The sequence below is a fragment of the Bactrocera tryoni genome, chromosome 5 (genome assembly GCF_016617805.1).
Source record: "Bactrocera tryoni isolate S06 chromosome 5, CSIRO_BtryS06_freeze2, whole genome shotgun sequence".
Classification (NCBI taxonomy): Eukaryota; Metazoa; Arthropoda; class Insecta; order Diptera; family Tephritidae; genus Bactrocera; species Bactrocera tryoni.
Genome location: NC_052503.1, coordinates 61498467 through 61511338, shown reverse-complemented (window position 1 = coordinate 61511338; position 12872 = coordinate 61498467). Strand labels below are relative to the sequence as shown.

Sequence of the window (12872 nt, the reverse complement as noted above, 5' to 3'; positions counted from 1 at the left end):
TAAAATTTCTATGTACCCGAAAAGCAATCCATGGAATTAAATTTATTGCCGTTTGTGATTAGTTGCGATTAGCTGTGTTTAGTTTACTGCTCCGTAAATCCTATGGGGGTCTAAACAAATTTTCATATACTTTTCATGTATTAAATAATATACAATGTATGATTAAAGCACTCTTATTAGCAATATTTAGAACTCCCTCTCTAAGAATCACCCCAATGGAGAATACTAATATATATATGTATATATGTACTAAAAGGTTTAGTATATTTAATTTTTTACTGATAAGAAATTAATCTGAATAACTTTGTATACATATACGTATGTATATGCATAAGTACATAAATATTTGCGTTGAAATTTTAATCTGTATAGCTTGAGCGCATAGGCGGCACAGTGCATATCAAATCGCTGCACAAGTTGGACTTAAATCACGCTTTAAATTTATTTTGTATTGGAAAAATGAGTGTATTTCCTGGAATACAATTATTTTTATTTTGCGTGCTTGTTTTAACCACAAGCACTAAAGGAGGTGAGTGTCGGTTCTTCGCGCGAGGTAATATGGACCTTATGAAATAGTGAAATGAAGTTTAAAAAATCATATTTCATCAAAATCAATTCAATTGAAGTGAACATAACCTCAAAATTTATGATTCGTTTTTCTTTACGAAGCATATCTGTTAACGCATAGCGACGAGGAGTAATAATTCATCAACACGATGTGGAAAAGAAGCTATTTCCAGTTAATGAATGCTATATCATCTGAAAGGATTGGAGAGAATGCGCGGTCGAAGATCTTTAACCTCAATTCCTATAGATCATTTCACTTATCAAGAATAGTACAATTAAATAACCTCAATTTTTGGCTATGCAAAATCTGTTATTATCAAATTATAGCGCTCGACCGATGTTTCCGGTAGTGTTTTTTAAGCAAAAGTGGTAGGAATGTTTGCACCAAGTGGTCACTCCTCTTAAGACGCATTAGTTTCTCCACGAGCAAGTGCAGGTTCCTCGACGTTTTTAAATGCTTTTTCGAGATTCAGCGAAATTGTTGCCAAAGTCAATCCAAAATATAACAAGTAAGAAATCGCTCAGTTCGGGTGCAACAGAACATTTCGTACTCTTACAACTTGCAAGAAACAAAGCCAGTGAAATATCTTAAGATGTAAAACGTGAACCAGAGATTTTTATGTATTTATATAACTCATAATTCGACATAAGGTTTCTTAGAAAAAGAAAATCATGATTCGTACTATATAGGAGTTGGGGTAGTATCAGCCAAGTTTTCGCCCAATTGTATCTATTTTAGTCACAAAGATATACTGTTATGAGCAAAACATGTCCTGAAATTTTATTGAGATAACTGAAATATTGACCTGCATAAAGCCACCCGGAAGTTCGAATATCTTTATATTAGATAAATGGGGGCTAAGGGAATTATTGACGCGATTCAGCCCAATCATTTTATACATACGTATACATATATACCATTGCAAGAGAAGAATTATCCCTGAATTTCAATTTGTATGTCACATATTGACCGATATTTACTGTCAAAAGTTGACTATAATGGTTGGAGTTCACACATTAGGTACCTTAAAAAGTTTTTGGTGGATTTGGACAATTTTTGGTCATAAGGTGGCATACTTTCAAAGAATTATTACTTAATAATCAAGTGGAATTTGGTTTTCGAAGTTTGGTATATGAGAAGTGGGCGTGGTTGTGTTTCGTTTTTCACACTGTGGCATAGATATATGAGAAGAATGCTAAATTTAGTTGAAATTGGTCGGTCAGATCCCGAAAAATGTGATTTCATCAAAATGTGGGCGGTGCTCGGCAAATTTGGTTGTTGTAGGTTTAGTAGTAGTAAACATAGGCAGTAACATTTTTTAGGCCTGAGGTACTTTAACAATTGATTATTAGTAATAGAAGCGCAGTAACTTTGATACCTTGTAGTATACTTAAGTCGTTAGTGCTCTGCTATAATATTTTATTTGTAGAAGCGTGAGTTTTCTTATTCAACTCATTTCACAACTGCAGTAATTATAAGTCGGTTTGATTACAGATGTGTGTACAACGCCAAACGGTGAGGACGGCGAATGTGTAAATATTAAGACTTGCGAATCTTTAATGGCCATCGTTAAAAAGCAACCTATAACAGACATTGACCATTTTATATTAAAATCTCATGCTGAGGTCTGCACTTACACAAACCAACCGTATAGCGTAAGAACTCATGTAACAGTGAAAAAGGAAAACCTGTGCTAAATTTTTTAATTAAATTTTCAGGCTTGCTGTCCTATATCTGAAAGGCCAGTGCCTGAGACTACAACCACGACGACACTCGGTGAGTGATTTAAATATATAAAAGTAATTATTTAACTTCACATCTATTGTTTTTTAGTTCCGCCAATCGAGAAAAGTTGTATTGTCGGTCACTGTGTTAAGATACAAAATTGTAGTGCCTTATATGGCATCGCTATGAACACCAATATAACACAAGAAGATAGAAGATATTTAAAAGATAAGCAATGCAAAAGTAACGATAATTCCGTTAGTGTGAGTATTTTCATAAATCTTAAACGAAATTTCGGGAATAAATGTGCGTGAATTGAAATTTTTGAACGCGTTCTCTTAGGTGTGTTGCCCGGATGATGATGATGAGGTGCCTATAATTTCTGATGCAGGTTAGTGTGCACAATACGAATAAACGCTCTGCGGAAAACATACAGTCCTTTAGATTTTATGGCGATCTATTACAATGCTTGAGTCGTTAACAGGTGTTGAATATCTCAATTAAGTCTGTGAGAATTTTGGTATGAATTCGTTTGAGTACAGATTAGTGAGAGATAAAGCAATAACAGATCAAATTAGATATAATCCGTTCGAATTAATATATAGTACGTAAACTGCAGAAAGAGTCGAGAATTCATTAGATATTATTTCTGTTCCGCGCGTCGCTTGAAATACAATAAAACTTTTGCACGAACTGCTGTTATTGACGTTGGTTTCTGAAAATGCATTTTTATGAAATTAACTAGCTAACGAGATCATCAAATTTGAGAGCTTTGAGTGTATGAAGGGGTTGTTCAAAAAAAAAAAACTATTAACAAATATTCGATCCAAAACTAAAAACTAGACCTCTTAGTAGCCAATAAGGTCATACCTCAAATAAAATGGATCTATATAAATATTTAAAATATAAAATGCGGATATGCAAAGTTTAAATACCTATATAAAAGACGATGCTCTCAATTCCACACTCGTCTTATTATCACTAATTGTCAACTAAAAGTGCTCGTTTTCAGCAGGATACTCATATGCTCATTTGTACCGAAACATGTAATTGTTCATTCGTCAAATATTCTTTCAGCCGGTCAGGTATGCAAAACACCGAGGGGTGTGCCTGGTATTTGTTTGGATGCAGCTGATTGCTTGGCCATAGCAATACTTCTTAGAAAAGATCAATCAACACAAGAAGAAATGGAGTTTTTGGATAAGAGCAGATGTGATAGTTCAGAGAGAGTGAGTATAAAATGTTTCTTCAGACGAGAAAAAGTTAAAAGTAATCAAAGATTATGATTTATGAGTAAAGATCATTGAAGGAGACCACAAATGTAGCAAAAGACTCGGTTAGAGCTTGTCCTGAATACGACATAATGTATTTAGTGATTTCTCTGGAGATAAACTAATTAGTCCCTCTCAGATTGTGGCGAGCGCTACTAGGAGAGACTTCATAAATGTCGCACCAGATTCTTTCTTTTGTAGGGAACATATCAATCTCAAGGAAGTGTCTGCAGGAGTGATTTAATTAAGATATCTAGGAAGCTAACATGATACAGCTATCACCAATTTTACAGATAATACATACATATATTTATCAGCGACGCACAGTGGCATTTCGGCGGAAAAAATAGGATTTTTGCACTTTCCAATTTCAAAACTTTAATGATTTTGTTTTGTAAAGAAATATTTGGATAAGAAAAATTCAACAAGGTTTTTTATAAAAAGTGAAATTTTATTGTTAAAAAAACGAACAGAAGTCGACGGAAAGTTATTCAATAAAATCAGATTAAGATTATTGTCCAAATAAAGAATTTTTTTTGTGTGTAAGTTTATAGCTATGGCTTTTCTTTTATTTTTTAGTGAAAATATAGCACCTACTTGTTTATAAAAAAAAAATTTATTGAAATTGGCAAAGTAAGCTAATTTTTATAATTTTTCAAAAATTATACTAAAAAATATCAACTTTTCATTTTTTGATGAAAAAAATACTTTATGTGCTTTGCCTTGCTTAGCCCTCTTACTATAAAAAAATGAAAGTTCCGAGTCTGTACTTTCAATAAAAAAAAACAACCGCCAATTACCGTCCCTTTTAGTTTAGTGTGATCGAATTTCAACAAATACTGATGTCTTCAACAGACTTCTTATAACTTCGGATCCTTACATAAGTAGCTTAAGTCGTCATTCGAAAAAAATTTCCTTAGAACTATATCCCATAGTTAAAGATATGGTGCTTGCATAATATTACAAATAAAAACTAACACAATTTTTCGCCTGTTACATATTCAATTAAAACATTGCATATTATATTGGATTTTTATCAAGGTAAAGGTATAAATAACGTCACTTTGCGTTTAAGTTTAATTTTTTTTTTCATCAGGAGAACTCAATTAAGAAGTGTCCCGAATTTCAAGTCCCTAGGTCCAAAAATAAAAATTTTGGCAATTACAGTTATATGGGAGGTGGGTGTGGCAGTGGGCGGTTTTCCAAGATTTTTTCAAAATTTCTTAATTTAGTCCAGAGAAGTGTTTCTGCAAAGTTTCATTGTTGTACGACCACTCCTTTTATTTTTTTCCAAGAAATGTATGGAGCGGTGCCACTGTGCGACGCCTGAGCTTGGTCGCTTCTTGTTTAACTAAGAGTATTTCTTTCAGTATTGTTGTCCAACGGTGGTTTCTCCCGTACCAGAAGCGGAAACTCCCACAACAACAGGTACTTACCCATACACAAATATGTCCAAATTTAAACTTTTCCTAAGCTTATGAGCAGGTAAGTGGAAAATTTGCCTATAAAAGAAATCTAAAGAGAAATGTTTTGTAGTGGTAAGAAACAAGGCCTATGAAGTTTCTTCGGATTTAGTTCCTTAAAAAATACAAAAGGAAGAGCTCACCTCTACAGCAGTCTTTGTCTCCTTAAATCCGGCTTTCACTTTTACGAACTCGTTCGTTTTTTTCTATATAGTATATGTTGGTTTAGTTCTACGACAGAACTAAAAAAAATACTTCAAACGTTACAGTCATCAAAGAACTTATTTAAAGACAAGGAAAATCTCTTCAAAGTTATTTCAAAAGTCATTGAATAAATTAGATAAGTGTTTTATTCTCGAAACTCTTCCATTTTGGTTCTTACTGCTGTTGTAATAGCCAAAGTCCAACTGGTTGATATCTGGTCTGTTTTAAGAACAACTATTATTGAAGAAGAAAAAATGTATAAATGGAATTCGAAAACCTAAGTTGAAAAATATGGTGAACATTTATTTGTGATTTAAAAAGTAAGTTGCTGCCTTAATTTGCAATTTATTAGAAAATTCATCGAAAAAGTCAGCCATATTTCATTATGTCTTCTTTATTGCTTTCGACCTTTTAAGCCGTTCCTAAAGTGGAAAAATGTGAAACACCTAATGGTGCTAATGGCACTTGTATTTCCGTTATACATTGCGAATCGCTGATGCGGGTTCTACAGAAACCTGACTTTTTTGAAAATGATGCTAAATATTTGAATGCTAGCTTCTGCGGCGATGGCGCTAAGTTTCCAAAAGTGAGTAAGAAAACGAAAAGTTTCTAACAATTGATATAAATAATGCAGCTGAAAATAGGTTTGCTGTCCAGAGGCGCTGGTGGCGGAAGAATTGAGTTTACCGCTGCCGCCATATTGCGGCGTAGTGTTCCCAGCTGAAAGTTATTTCGACGCCGGTTCAATTACCAGCAACGAGGAATATCCCTGGACAGCGTTGCTCCTTTACACAAGTATTGAACTATATTTGCATATACATATATAATAAATCAATCTTTATACAAATTATGCACCTTACAGAAATGGGAAAAACTCGTCCCTACTGCGGCGGCACGCTTATACACGAGCGTTATGTGCTCACCGCAGCGCATTGTCTGTATGAGAATGAGCCAGAGTGGACCTTAACCGGCGCACGTTTGGGTGTGTGGGCTACAACAGTGATGCAGGATTGTAAAAATCAGGCGTTGGCCGATCAAATGGATTGTGAGTCAAACTCAATCGATTTGGCTGTGAGCAAAGTAATCAAACATCCCGAATATGAGTCGCTGTATAACGATCTCGCGTTGCTGCAATTGACTGCGTCGGTACATACCACACGTTACGTAGCACCGATTTGTTTACCCTTCGAAACTGAACACGTATCGGCTAGTTTTAACGACGATAAGATACTGCAAATATCCGGATGGGGCGCGCACTTGTTCGAGGAAGTAGCAGAATTCAAAATGAAATCTATTGTTCATATATCCAGCTTGGAGCAATTTAAGGATCGTTTTTTGACTGAAGCCGGCATTAATTTGACAGCAAAACACGTTTGTGTAAAAGATAAAGGTGTTCATGACAACAGAATTTTAGATTCTGGCGGGGCGCTGATGTCGCTAGCGAACGTTGGAAAAATGCAGTCATTTTTTTTGCTGGGTGTCGAAGCTATAAGCTATGAAATTCCGCCAGAACAGGGGTTTCCATTTATTTTTACGCGCATTAGTCCGTATTTGGATTGGATAAAAAGGGAAATTCGCGAAAATTAATTAATTGGGACTTAGGTTAAAGTAAAAAAATCAATAATAATTTGCGCCGATTATTATGGCTTAAAAAAATAAAACTAAATAAATGACATAATAAATTAAAATTAATGTATGTATGTATATCTATGTCACTACTTATAACTAGTCAGACTTAAATTAAAAAAAAAATAAAGAGGTTTGAAACAAGTTATTAACCCATCTATACATTTCTAACTATATTTACACTAAAAATGTCATGTCTTTCTTCACTTAGTTTTTTTATTTTAAAGTATGTGGTGGCGTCATCAATGATTTTTTAAATAAAATACTCATATAGTATTATGTATCCATATAGCAGTTTTTAATATTAATAGTAGTTTAATAAATAATATACTTTAATTTTATGATTTATAATATTTTATTCAAAATTTAATAAATATGACTAGGATCTATTAAATATTCGATTACACAATTTAAACATATAATGTCATGATTGAAAATAAAGTAGATGTGGTACCACCGTTTCACCCATTTTTATACTCTCGCAACAATGTTGCTAACGAGAGTATTATAGTTTTGTTCACATAACGGTTGTTTGTAAGTCCTAAAACTAAAAGAGTCAGATATAGGGTTATATATACCAAAGTGATCAGGGCGACGAGTAGAGTCGAAATCCGGATGTCTGTCTGTCCGTCCGTCCGTCCGTGCAAGCTGTAACTTGAGTAAAAATTGAGATATCATGATGAAACTTGGTACACGTATTCCTTGGCTCCATAAGAAGGTTAAGTTCGAAGATGGGCAAAATCGGCCCACTGCCACGCCCACAAAATGGCGGAAACCGAAAACCTATAAAGTGTCATAACTAAGCCATAAATAAAGATATTAAAGTGAAATTTGGCACAAAGGATCGCATTAAGGAGAGGCATATGTGGACGTAATTTTTTTGGAAAAGTGGGCGTAGCCCCGCCCCCTACTAAGTTTTTTGTACATATCTCGGAAACTATTATAGCTATGTCAACCAAACTCTACAGAGTCGTTTTCTTCAGGTATTTCCATATACAGTTCAAAAATGGAAGAAATCGGATAATAACCACGCCCACCTCCCATACAAAGGTTTTGTTCAAAATCACTAAAAGTGCGTTAACCGACTAACAAAAAACGTCAGAAACACTAAATTTTACGGAAGAAGTGGCAGAAGGAAGCTGGCCCCAGGCTTTTTTTAAAAATTGAAAATGGGCGTGGCGCCGCCCACTTATGGACCAAGAAACATATCTCAGGAGCTACTAGACCGATTTCAATGAAATTCGGTATATAATGTTTTCTTAACACCCTGATGACATGTACGAAATATGGCTGAAATCGGTTCACAACCACGCCTTCTTCCAATATAAAGCTATTTTGAATTCCATCTGATGCCTTCTTTGTATAATACGAGTATAAACATTAGGAACCAATGATGATAGCGGAATAAAACTTTACACAAATACGGTATTTGAAAAATATGTAAATGACGGATAATGAAATCTCGATTATCACTTTACCATGCGAGAGTATAAAATGTTCGGTGACACCCGAACTTAGCCCTTCCTTATTTGTTTGTTTTTTCATTTCATATCCTTCAAAGTAATCCCCTCCCACTGCAAAACACTTATGCCAACGAATTTTCCAGTCATCATAGAACTTGGAAAAATTCTCCATCTTGATGGCCATCAGAGCTTTTTCCGAATGAGCTTTTATATCCTCTATTGAGTCAAAACGGTGTCCTCGGATTGGTCATCTGAATTTGCTGAATAGCCAGAAGTTTCACCAAGGTAAATCAGGCGAATGCGGTGGTTGCGGCAGGATTTGAAATGATCACGAATAACCAATGCAGTGTGAGGTGGTGCAATAACGCACTTCTTTGTTCAATAAATTCAGACATAGTTAAAATCCGCTAATGCGGATCAATTGAAACCGGCCCCTATCCGGAATATGAGGGAATTCGGATTACAAAAGACATATCAGAACTATGTATTAAGAAAAAATATTTATAAATTTCTGTTTTTTTATTATAACAAATAATACACATGTTCCAAAAAAAAATCTTAATACAATCCATTGAAAATAAACGTTAGAAATTTTTTATGTATTAAGCGGTGTAATATAAAATTCTAAATTTATTTGAAAAAATCGGTTAATTTTGTTTGGCGAACGCTTTTTTGTTTAGCCTCCATTGCTCGCTGACGTAGCGTTCTAAGAATACACAAACTGTCCGATTCAACTTTATTTTCCTCTCACCATTGTACACAGGTGCTGAAGCTTTTAGCAGCGTCTTCCTGTTTAGCTTTAGGGTCATTGTTTTCGACTTCTTCAACCGAGGAATCGTCGTCACTATGGAGGGGTAAATGGTCGTTATCTCAAATAAGCCATTCACTAATTTCAGATTGTGGCAGTTGTTGATTGTTATTATCCATTCTCTGTAACAAAGCTCCGATTTCTGTTAGCTCTTGTGCATCTTCAGGCTGTGACGTCCATTTTTCTTTCAGAACAGATAGAAAAACGCTATCATCTGGATCGTCGTCAGCATCGGAATTGTTTTCGGTATTAACTATATCGTTATTCCCTGAATAGGGAAGAATTTTTTGCCAACATTTTGCTACTGTATCAGACGACAGCTTTTCCCAAGAATTCGCAAACAAAAACACAGCATCCTTTATTGTGAGATTTTTAATGACTTTGGAAACATCATTTTCTTCCAAAGACAGAATATGCACCAAAAGGCCTTTGAGATAAAACAATTTGGTTAAACGTATTGCGTTTTGGTCCATTGGTTGGATAAGAGCTGTGCAGTTAGGTGGAAGAAATATGGTTATAATTTTACCATCATCGCTCGTAAGCTGCGCAACCGATGCGTGACAAGAAGCATTATCAACTAGTAAAATAACTTCTCCATCTAGGTTGTTTTCCGCTTGAAAATCCTTTACTTGTTTGACAAACGACTCGTGAAACCATTTTACGAAAATAGTTGAAGTCATCCAGGCATTTTTTGTCGAGTAACATTCAACTGGGAGATCGCTACAGTTCTTAAAAGCGCTGGGATTTTCGCTTTTCCAATGACCAACATTTTAAGTTTATGTGTGCCATCACCGTTTGCACAAGCAAGAAATGTTACTCTCTCTTTAGATGTTTTTCTCCCTGGAGCACTTCTTTTTACAGCAGACACCCATGTTTGATCAGGAAGTAATTTCCAGAATAATGCGGATTCATCCGCATTATATATTTGAGGCGGCAAAATTTTCAGCTCATTAATTTTTTCAAAAAACTTCTCTAGACAGGGTTGCACGGCAGATGAGTCATTAAACAGTTTCTCTCCGACCACTTTTAATTGACGAAGACCACGTCTATTTTTAAACCTATAAAGCCATCCTTTGCTGGCAGAAAATGTTTTGTTTTCATAACATTGGGTGTGAATTTAAGCAGCCTTTTCTTTTAAAATATTTGTTGTGACAGTTATATGTCTTTCTCGTTGACATTGGAACCATTTATATAATTTATCCTCCATTTTTGGGTAGTCTGGTTCCCGCAACACCTTCCTATTCTCTGAAACAGCGGCACAATTTGCAAAGAAGCTAACCAAAAATCAGCGCTTTAATATAACCGGTGAGGGTATAAAAAACGAGAACTACTTCCTTAGTTTTTCTTTATTTTTTTATGTCCGAAATTGTGGATGTCCCGACACCATATTTTTCATCTAGCAGTTTTCCACTTACACCATTGCTCAGCTGCAATAAACTATGTACTTATGTTCTTTTTCGCAAGAGTTAACGTTTTGTGTGACCTTTTTTGAAGAAAACAACCATGAGGAGATTTCACTCACGGAAGCTGCGTTAGGACAGTTAGTTTTGAAAGAAATGAAAGATATGGGGATATGGGAGAAGTGCCAACATTTTTCCAAGTTTCAAGACCGAAACGTAACAGTGTTTTAGCTCACTTCTTGGGCAGAAAAATTGTGCAGCTTTGTGAGACAAGGTGGGTACAAAGACATGATGCCGTTCATCAATTCACAGTCACCCTTCCAGAGTTCAAGTACTGACAAAAATAAGCGAGTGGAAGAATAGAACAGTACTGTGCAAATTCGAATTTATTATTGGAATTTTCTGTCTCAGTGATGTTTTGCCACTGATGCATAAGTTTACTCCTTAGTATCTATCCTTATTCTTAATATTTATGTATGTTCATGGTGGATTTCATGCGAAAGCTTTCTCATCAAAATTTAAGATTTTACCGCCTGTTGAAATTGTATGTCACGTGACATAAGTACAGTTAAATTTTACGGGGAAATACTTGTAATACTTAAGCGAGTTTTTTGTGTTCTAGCACTACTTTAATCAGAATCTGTCCTCATTTTCCCTCTTTGAGAGAAAGTCAAACGGGTTCATTATACCTTCATACATACATATATATTATATATATGAAATTGGTAATCTTAAGAATAAATGGATCAAGCTTCTATTCTTGGCTAGATCTTTCATTGTTCGAAGGGTAAATCCGGAACCGAGAATTATCGTCGGATTTATATGTGAAGATATTTTTAGATCAATATTCGTGTCCTAAATGAATCATTTTGTATATTTCTAGCTTATAGGCTAATTAAAGTTTAGACTAGACTTAAGTTTTCGAACATTTAGTTTTAAAGACTAATCCCTAACATTTTTCTGAAATTATTTGATTTCTTCTGCTCGAAATTTAATTCGTAAAATATTTTCTCTAAATGTTACTCGGTGTCAGAATTCCACCAAAAAATATAAAATCACGTGATGTTTAAGATGCAGTGTTCATCTAACCTCAGCACTTACAAAACCGTGCAATGACCCATGTAATTCATTTTTTTTAGTAAAATGGCAGCCCTATTCGAGAAGCCGTCCAGCTAAATAATTCGCATTGTAATAAAAACTTTAGTCACAGAAATAGAGAAAGCTACGAGCGGCAATAGAGGCAATAAGCGCGACATAAAGTTTTCAACAGCCAACACAATGGCAACAATCAATATAGCAATAACAATGCGAGTAGCAATAGTGCAAAGTTGCCAACTAACACCGACAATATTGTGGTATGTTTGGCAACAACAATACAAATACAATCAAAAGCGCCATGTGCAACGAAACACAATGAAAGCAGAACACAATGCGCGCGAGTTGAATAAAAGCTGGGGAAAAATGGAACGAAGAACCCAGAATGGCAATAACAAAGACCATTTGCAACACTATGTTGAATAATTGCAATAGAAATCAACAGAAGAATTTTAAATACAAATGTTGATTTAACAAATATGAGAAAAATTAGTAAGGGAGTCATAAGTGTTGCTGTAAACCGAAGTTTGAATACATACTACTATGAGCAAAAAATAGTAAGACTTTATCCATAATTTTAAAATTATTAATTTATTCTTCAAAATCTGTGCAAAATGCCCAAACGACGCATAACAATCAAATATTATTCCTTGTTGACAGCCACTCGGAAGGAATTCGGAGTGCATTATGCCTCGATAATTGAAGAAAATTGCCAACATAACCTTGACTTTTGATCTGCTTTGATGTGTTTTTTTGGTAAGCATAGATCCAAGACTCATCGCCAGTAATAATACATTTCATGACATCCTGATAATTTATTAAGACGTTGAGGTAACGCTGTTTTCAGGAAAAATTTAATGATTCCAAACAATCGTGCTTTCACTTTTTTTAGGCCCAAATGATTTTTCAAAATAGTTTTTCTTATTTTTTTTTTGATGTGGTCGTGTTTCGGGGACAACGTGTTCTCGAACCTATTTCAATAATTCATACCAATCAAAAATATTTGCTCGCGAAAAATAAAGACCTTTTCCATTGATGATTTAAAAGTCTTACTATTTTTTGCCTACAGAGAAAATATTTTTGATATGCCGGCATTTGGGTTTGTCGGTATTTTGATTTTGCTGTAGATTTGAATTGTGTCGGAATTTCAAACTTCAGCATTTAAGTATTTCCCAGAAAATGCAGACACGATAAAAAGGGGGTAAAGCAAAAAATTATATCGTATAAACAAACGCTACCCTAAAAAATT

At 34.7% G+C, this 12872-nt stretch overlaps 1 protein-coding gene across 1 annotated transcript; it reads left to right on the top strand.

Annotated features, from left to right (window-relative positions):
- The first annotated feature begins 401 nt into the window (after window positions 1-401).
- On the top strand, window positions 402-6874 carry LOC120778662 (phenoloxidase-activating enzyme-like). The gene is made up of 10 exons (XM_040110587.1): window positions 402-529; window positions 2063-2223; window positions 2287-2344; window positions 2402-2556; window positions 2636-2684; window positions 3371-3522; window positions 4935-4992; window positions 5648-5817; window positions 5876-6026; window positions 6094-6874. Exons 1-10 carry the CDS (start codon window positions 460-462, stop codon window positions 6816-6818), a joined length of 1749 nt encoding a protein of 582 aa, XP_039966521.1. The 5' UTR covers window positions 402-459; the 3' UTR covers window positions 6819-6874.
- The last annotated feature ends 5998 nt before the right edge of the window (window positions 6875-12872 follow it).

Excerpts from the sequence above, each read along its gene's own strand:
- LOC120778662 (XM_040110587.1), top strand. The coding sequence starts at position 460 with ATGAGTGTATTTCCTGGAATACAATTATTTTTATTTTGCGTGCTTGTT. Across the intron at positions 2,345-2,401 it reads TACAACCACGACGACACTCG|TTCCGCCAATCGAGAAAAGT; the intron begins GTGAGTGATTTA and ends ATTGTTTTTTAG. Across the intron at positions 2,557-2,635 it reads GTAACGATAATTCCGTTAGT|GTGTGTTGCCCGGATGATGA; the intron begins GTGAGTATTTTC and ends GCGTTCTCTTAG.